The 8474-nt window shown below is 44.7% G+C and overlaps 1 protein-coding gene across 4 annotated transcripts; it reads right to left on the bottom strand.

Moving 5' to 3' along the window:
* Positions 1-85: 85 nt before the first annotated feature.
* On the bottom strand, positions 86-8319 carry LOC139577589 (putative nuclease HARBI1). 4 transcript variants are annotated; one of them, XM_071404709.1, is made up of 12 exons: positions 8013-8319; positions 3448-7654; positions 3068-3138; positions 2804-2980; positions 2652-2713; positions 2483-2569; positions 2114-2395; positions 1999-2034; positions 1346-1900; positions 1161-1276; positions 953-1064; positions 86-858 (listed from the first exon to the last, which is right to left on the bottom strand). In XM_071404709.1, the coding sequence occupies exons 9-12, from the start codon at positions 1815-1817 to the stop codon at positions 488-490; spliced, it is 1071 nt and encodes a 356-aa protein (XP_071260810.1). In that variant the 5' UTR covers positions 1818-1900; positions 1999-2034; positions 2114-2395; positions 2483-2569; positions 2652-2713; positions 2804-2980; positions 3068-3138; positions 3448-7654; positions 8013-8319; the 3' UTR covers positions 86-487. The 4 variants fall into 4 exon arrangements, with proteins under 4 accessions (XP_071260810.1, XP_071260809.1, XP_071260808.1 ...); XM_071404708.1 differs by lacking the exon at positions 1161-1276; XM_071404707.1 differs by having other exon boundaries at positions 1346-2395.
* Between the last annotated feature and the right edge of the window lie 155 nt (positions 8320-8474).

Below are 8474 nucleotides of genomic sequence, written 5' to 3'. Positions count from 1 at the left end.
AACCAGCCTCATAAATGTATGACTTTATCCTTTTTCTTCAGTGTGGCCCTAGTACTCTGTCATATAAACAAATACACATTCCATATGAATATAAAAACACAATGTGTAACATTATGTTCCTTTATTGAATAAGGACAAAACAAAGCAGGTAAACCATCAGCTCCTTTCGAAACTGAAGTCACAGTGACTCTACAAGATGGAAAGCACAGAATCCAAGCATATTATACAAAATGATACATACACATTCAAAGGTCTGTATATAACACACCCTGCATGTCTGCACACTAAAATAAATGCAGGACAAATCCATACACATCAACTGAACAGACAAATGAATGGATGCAGTAGCCTCCCTGCAGCCTTGTATTACACACAGTATACCGCACAAACATCATAAGAGGCCAAATTCGTCAAAGAATGAACCCAAAAAAAACCAAATTCCTCTGCCACCGCAGGACATATTTAACCAAAATTGAAAGCACACATACTAACTAAAATAATTCAACACATATTGGTCCCTCAGCAGCCGACCACTGTCGTCATCAGGGAAGATTGCCGGATTGTCCCAGTCCATGGCTGGTGGCACTCTGGGGGCCCTCTCCTTCCTCAGGCAGGCCACATTGTGGAGGACAGCACAAGCCACAGTAATATCACATGCCCTAACAGGGCTGACCCTTAATTTGTGAAGGCAGTGAAAGCGTGCCTTCAGGAGGCCAAAGGTCATTTCAACTCTGGCCCTGGTCCTGGCATGGGCATGGTTGTAGGCCTGCTGTGCTTCCTGGGGGTCTGTGAAAGGTGTCAGGAGAAAAGGCTGGCAGCCATACCCCCTGTCTCCCAGCAACACACCAGAGAATTCACCTGTCAACACAAAATCTCATCATTACTACCTCATAAACACAGTGATATTCTTGACACAGCCATGATGGTTATAAATAGGGGTTGTGTGGCTTACCTTGTGATAGGCACTGATAGATTTCAGAGGCCCGAAAGATTCTGGAGTCATGGACTGAGCCAGGCCATTTTGCCACAACATTGCTGATCACACAGTCAGCATTGCAGACCATCTGAAATCATAAGATGAGGAATATTACACCAATCAATGCACATCACTGGCAATGCAGAGTGTTCGTCAATGGACAATATCAAAAAGTTATGTTCACCTGAACATTAATGCTGTGAAAGGATTTCCTATTCACAAAATCGGCCTCATGGGCACCTGAGGGGGCTTTTATCCTTATGTGTGTGCAGTCCACTGCACCAATGACATTGGGGAAACCTGTCACACAAAGTAATGAGTATCCTACTATGTGTTAACAGTTGTCCTGTAATTTGTAGATCCTCTTACCTGCAATCCTATAGAACTCCTCTTTGATGTCACAGAGTCTTCTGTGGCCAGGGAAGGAGATGAAGACATCTGCTAATGCTTTGATAGCCAGACACACACTCCTTATTGTGCGGCAAATTGTGGCCTTGTTCAGCTGTTCTGCATCCCCCACTGAGTACAGGAAGGCTCCACTAGCAAAAAAGCGCAAGGCCACACAAACCATTTGCTCCACACTCAGTGCATGGCTCCGTGCAGTGCGGTGCTTAATCCTGGGACCCAGTAGTCTGCATAGATACCTGATGCCATCTGCAGAAAACCTGTATCTTTCATATAGATGGTCATCAGGGAAGGCCAGTGGGTCCAACCGGTCCCTGAAGACCCTTTCTCGCCTGAAGGCTCTCCTCAGCACAAGTGCTTCTTCATCCACCACATCTCGCACGAATGGGCATGCCATTGTCAGAGCAGAAAGGAACACACAATTTTGGGCCTTCATATAGGCTAGTGGCCACACCTGGTGCTGGGGGGGTGGGCAAAAGAGGGCGATGCCTTATAACGATGACTTGGTTGTACTGATTGCTGGGAAAATAAAAAAAACCTTAGAAAGATGCCACCGTCCTGTGTGCTCACAATAAGAGCTCATATGTCATGGCTCACTTGACTTTACGAGAATATACCTAATTTTTATTTTGAGCTGTGTCATCTTCTTGGAGCTGGGGGAGGAAAGAAAAATAATGATTAATACATTTGTGTTACAGTTAGCATACAGTGTACATTGAAGGCATATCTCACCTCCCTCTCAAGTTTTTTTATTTCAAGGTCCAGTTTCCTAATTGTCCTCTTTTTTATTTCGGACTCCAGTGCAAGATTTTCCATCTTTTTCTTCTTGTACTGAATGTCTATGTCTGCCAGTTCTATTTGGCGCCGGAGGTGGTTGCCATACAACTTTCTGATAGCTTGTGAGCTCTGTGAACACAATACAATTAGCGCAGCTGGAATTTGGCAGGATGTGGTGTCCTTTTATTAATACGCACTGTTGCCAGGCTGGTTTTCCCACTGTATAGCATCTGGGTCCTGTAAAAGAAATTAGATTTTTTGATTTTGATGAGGACTCCTCACCATTGTAGAGTAAATAGTACTTTCACAGTCTTAACATGATACCTCATGCCTTCTGGAATCCAGAGAGATGGTCTCCTCCTCATCATCGTCTCCATCATGTGCTGTTGCTGCTGCACTGGGGCCTTCACCCTATCACATTTAATCGGATTCATATTGAAGCTAGTAGACAAGACATGCCAGGCCTACAGTATGCCTTTGATGGAGTACTCACTGGATCAGCATCGTCTGGTGCTTGTGCTGGTGGCTCTAACAGGAACACAGTGCTGCCAGACACTGCAAGGCAATAGGTAAACCAAAGTCAGACAGTCCAAATTGATTCAATATGAATGTGGTTGTATCCCATGTAGAGATGGAAGGACATACCTTGAATGAAGCGGGTGGCATCTTGGGAGGAACCTATGCTCGTCTCTTTCCCCCCAGGGATCCCCTCTAAGACGGGCCTGCCTTTATTTAGCTCCAAGGCCATGTCCTCTGCTGGGGTAAGGTCAGCCTTTGGTGACCCACCACCCGTGCCTTGTCTGTGGGTATTCTTTTTCACTGCTAAAACAGTACAGACAATGTGTGAGCAGGCACCTTCTGGGTACAATATATGCTTGTGCTTTGTTAAATATTAGTCAGGGACCATACCATTCTGCAGAATGTTCTTGTATTTGATTTTGACCTGCTGCCATGTCCGTTTTGGCCCGTTCATGTTTAATCTACACACACACACACACACACACACACACACACACACACACACACATTTAATGGAGTCACACTGCAAAAAATTACTTGGTATTTTTGTCTTGTTTTCAGTAAAAATATCAAAAAATGTATCATAGCTTTATACAGTGTGATGGAGTTACTTTACACAATTTCACTCATATCTGCAGTGCATTTCAATTAAAAATTTAACCGTTTCATAATTACAGTACAACTGCATTTTTGGAGATGTGAATTAAATATTTGAATTGTAATTGTGATGTTTCAGCGGAGCGGTGAGTGTGTAATTGTGCACTACTTACGCATTCAGGCGGTCTGCAATACTTTGCCACGCTTTTTCTCTTTGCTTTATCACTGTGGCGGTGTTGCCTTTCTTCTTAATTATATCTTTTACCTCCTCGTATGCCTCCATGAGGATTTGTGCTTCCGACGGGGAAAAGTACGCGGCTCTAGTTGCCATGGTAAATCAGTTAATCTGTGATCTGTGGCGGGGTCTATTTGAGTGAGCCGTGAGCGCGCACCTATCCAGGATTGGTTTCACCTGGCTTAATGAATCCGTGTCTGCTCATCCTGGCTTGGTCTTTGTGCAACCAATTAAGCCTGGACGCACATGTTTTGGCTTCATTGAGCTCGGCTGAGTCATTTATCCCGGATGTCTTAATTCTACTTTTGTGCAACAGGCCCCAGGTAGGCAAATTGAGAACACGTTCTCATTTACAATTGCGACCTGGCCAAGATAAAGCAAAGCAGTTCGGCACATACAACAACACATAGTTACACATGGAGTAAAACAAACATATAGTCAATGATACAGTGAAAAAAATATATAAGTCTATATACAATGTGAGCAAGTGAGGTGAGATAAGGGAGGTGAAGGCAAACAAATATATGTATAAATAAATAAAAATATAAAAAGGCCATGGTGGCGAAGTAAATACAACACAGCAAGTAAAATAAAAACTAAAAACACTGGAATGGTTGGTTTGCAGTGGAAGAAAGCGCAAAGTAGAGACAGAAATAATGGGGTGCAAAGGAGCAAAATAAATAAATAAATACAGTAGGTAAAGAGGTAGTTGTTTGGGCTAAATTCTAGATGGGCTATGTACAGGTGCAGTAATCTATGAGCTGCTCTGACAGCTGGTGCTTAAAGCTAAAGGTAGTGAGGGAGATGTGTTTCCAGTTTCAGAGATTTTTGTAGTTCGTTCCAGTCATTGGCAGCAGAGAACTGGAAGGAGAGGCGGCCAAAGGAAGAATTGGTTACATTGGAACCAAAGGTTCTTACATTTATATCAGGTGTTTTGTGTACAATATGAAAATACATGTGGAATGCACTACTGTATAAGTCTGACTTGGTTTCTATTTTGTGAAATGGCTTGGCTGAGGGAAATCCAGTACTCACTCAGTACTACTGAACAGTAAAATAGCTCACTCCTACCCCCTGGTGGTTCAATTTCACATTTGAGTAATTTAGCAAACCCTCTGACCATGTTCAACGGTCCTTGCTATCCTGCATCCTTCAGATATCCCAACTCTAACATTAACTCATTGAAGTTGAAATTTAAAATGGTTACGATTAGGTAAGGGTAAAGTTAGGGACGTCCCAAGGATTCCGGATAGCATTAACCAATTTTCAACTGCCCAGAACAAGTATCAAGCAACAATAAGACGCTGCTGTTTTTTATGTGACAAACTTTTAAATGAAAGGCAACTGGAAACATGACTACAACAACACACATTTAAAAATAATTACATTTACTGTACATTAGACTCTGAACTATCAGCGCCACAATAAGTCTTGAAGTCTGAGCACTTGCTATCAGAGACCATGGTGAGACTCTAATGAAGGCATCCTAAGCTGGTTTGTTTTCCAAAATAAAATTCTCAGATCAGTGCAGACACGGGGTGCTCCTTTTCCTTAAATGTTCCTGTGTAGTCACCTTGTGACATATCCTGGGGTAAGGAATGTATTTTTGGACTCCTAAACCACATGAGTAAAACTCCAGTCCTTCCGTCCACTGCAGTGTCTGTGGGTTCCTCCCTTTTACTTAATGAATCAGTGACTCTTATTGGACAAGTTCAAATGGTTTCAAGTGAACATGACCCCGGCTTTTCTTGCAGGTTTAGATCAGACCCTAAAAACATTGCTTGTTTTCTGTCTTTAAAAAAGACTGACTGCGGCTCTCCAGGAATTGTGTTTGACACCAATGTCTTCAACCCATGGTTCATCCTCTGCAGTCTCTAAGGTCAGCAGGCTCCACCCCCAGAGTCACAAGCAGGAAGTGGATCAATACTACAACACAGCAAAAGTCAATAACCTCCCTGTAACAGACTGAGCCCCGCTGCCCTTTGGACGGGCCGGTGCACAAACAAACATGCACTGCGCGCATACAGTACAATAAAACACACGCACAGTACAAATTTTAAAAAGTCTACACACACACTTGATGCTTGCTTAAGGTAGTCCATCACATCTGATGATGACTTCAACTACTGCTTGTGGGTTCGCTGATGACTGTATAATCAGATGCGGGATGCTCACTATCTGCCACAGACAGAGCACACAGAGGCATGTCCCGTTGAAGCTGGTGCAGCCATGGTCCTACACTCCCCTCCATATGTATTTGGACAGTGAAGCTAAAAAATCATATTTGTCTCTATACTCCAGCATTTTGGATTTGAGATTTTCATACATATCTATTTACCGTTTAGAAATGAAAGCATTTTTGTGGTATCCAATTGTGTTTCATTGCGGCAACTCCCCAACGGGCTCGGGAGAAGTGAGGATTGGACAAACACGCTGCTTCTTATACACACCCGGAAGTCAGCCGGACCAACGTGTTGGACGGGACACTGTTCGATTGATGACCCTAGTCAGCATGCAGGCGCCCAGTCCGCCATAAGATGACGCTAGAGCAAGTTAAGACAAGGAATTCCCTGCCAACCCTACCCTCCCCTAACCCGGACAGTGCTAGGCCAATTGTGCACCGCCCGTGGAACTCCCGGTCATGGCTGGCTGTAGTGACGCCCCTCTGCACTTCGGGTGAAGTGCCTGAGCACAACGCGCCACTTGGGAGCTCCGTTGCAAAGTACAATAAAGGCTTTATATAGCACTACTTAAAGGCTTTACAAATCATAAGTGTAAGTCATAATCTAGAAATGGTCTATTAACTTACATTTGGCAATAAACCCTAGTGGGAATTGTTATGTCACCCTTTATACACCATTTATAGTGTATAACATTCGCTTATAGATTATATGTGAAGCATTTATACAGTGCTTATAAATCCTTTATGATTGCTATAAAAAGCCTTTATAGGTCGTACTGCCCTCATCCAATGACTGACACATGAGTCCTGATGTGTTTGGTCAGCTTAGCCGCCTCACTGAAAGCCTTGCCACACAAGCTGCAGGTGTGGGCCCAGCCTCCGGCAGGCCGCAATCCATTATGAACACGCTGGTGCTTCCTACACGTGTAGGCGTCCTTGAAGCTCATGCCACAGACAGGGCAGCCGTACAGACGCAGCTCCGTGTGAACACGCCGGTGGTTCCTCAGTGTGCCATCGTTGTTGAATCGCTTGCCACACAGTGCACAAACGTACGGCTTCTCCCCTGTGTGAATGCGGAGGTGGATCTTGAGGCGTGACACGTGACTGAATATCTTACCACACTGAGGGCACGGGTGGGACCTCTGATCCCCCCTGTTGTTAGTTTGTTGTTGACCCCTGTTGTTTGTGGACCTGTTTATTTGTTGATGACACCTATTTGTTGATCTATTTGTTTGTCTGGTTTGACCCGGGTAGAACTGGGAGGTCAAGGGACCTACGCTACTGGTGGTGGTGGCGTCCCCAAAGTCTTGTTCTGGCCCTGTTGTTACACAACCATCGCTGCCAATCTGACGGAAAAAGCCGTCTGGGATCATGTCAGCACTAGCTGATACCAGGTCAGTGGGGACGCCCGAGGCAGTGGAGGCACCATACCTGCTGCTCTCTGCAACCACTGACTCCAGGTCAGCGCTCAGGTCTGAGACAGTGTACCTGGTTTCAACAGTGGCTGGTCCAGGGTCCGAACTGGGGTTTAGTTCACCATACCCCATCTGAGCAGATACTGACCCCAAGTCAGTAGGGCTAGTATCACTAGGCTCTGTTTTGATGCCCTCAGAGTTATAGCGTAAAACCACTCTGTCCACGGGGCATGATGTGCTGCTGAAGGGATTTGCAGAGGGAAGGAGATGCTGGTCGTCTTCTTCGTCCAAGTCCCTTTTCACGGACGCTGAAGTCAATGGAGCTACTACTGGGGTGGTAGCCGACGTATCGGTCTGTTGTGAGGACAGGGTACATGGAGAGTTACACAGACTCTTCCAGTCTGTGGGTAGCTGGCTATGTGTGGCAGGCATCTCATCCTGGCTCATTACCATGTGGTTCTGGGTGTGTGTAGACTCAGGGTCTGGACCCTGGTCGGCGCTCCACTGGTGCTGCCCAGACACAGAGATAGAAACAGGCCTGGTCGAGACTGGATGGACAGACGGACATACCGACAAACAGACAGAAAAGAGAAACAAATCAGATTGATTAAGTTTAAACAACTACAGAAGCAACGACCCAGACACGAGTTCTCAAGCATTCTGTAGGATGAGCTTGTTTGTGTAATGTGGTGATCTACAAGGCTTGAGACTGTCCAAATGCCCCATATCATAATCTTCTAGAAAAACCTGCATCACCTCCCCTTTATATACACTCAGTGAAAGAATTGACAGGTGAAAACAGTATGGGCAGCAGATGTCTTTTTTTTCTCAGATGAGTGCAAATAAAGGAGATGAGGAGAGGTCCGATTTTTTTGACAATAGACAATGAGCCATTTGCATCATCACCTGCTGAACACTCCGTTCCCGTGTCGAGTCCAACTTCTCGTAGCCTTCGTTTTAGGAGTTCATTCTCTCTCTTCGTCCGGGCAGTCTCCTCCTCGAATTCTGACACTGTCCCCCCAACAACCTCCAGTATCTCATCTACAGCCACCATTAACCGCTCGGTGAGGTAAGCATTCAAAAGCTGTAGTTTTGCCATTTTCTAGAAATTAGCCTCTCCCAAATATTTGTTAAAATCCACTGAAAGCCTCCTAGTAACGACCCAAGCTAGATTGTTTTGTAAACACCTCGGCGAAAGCATTCACTTCCTGGTTCTTTAACTCTCCATGGTCATGTGATAAAAACGCTACCGTAATTCATGAAAAAGGGGAGGCAAGCTTTTTAAAGGGATTTTCTACTTAAAATCTACTGTTAGGTTTGCACCCTTATTACCTAGTATATTAATACATATCTTGAGTGACGGTGATG

This window comes from Salvelinus alpinus, chromosome 6, assembly GCF_045679555.1.
Source record: "Salvelinus alpinus chromosome 6, SLU_Salpinus.1, whole genome shotgun sequence".
NCBI classification, from domain to species: domain Eukaryota; kingdom Metazoa; phylum Chordata; class Actinopteri; order Salmoniformes; family Salmonidae; genus Salvelinus; species Salvelinus alpinus.
The sequence above is the reverse complement of the archived record's forward strand: the minus strand, read 5'-3'. Positions and strand labels throughout refer to the sequence as shown.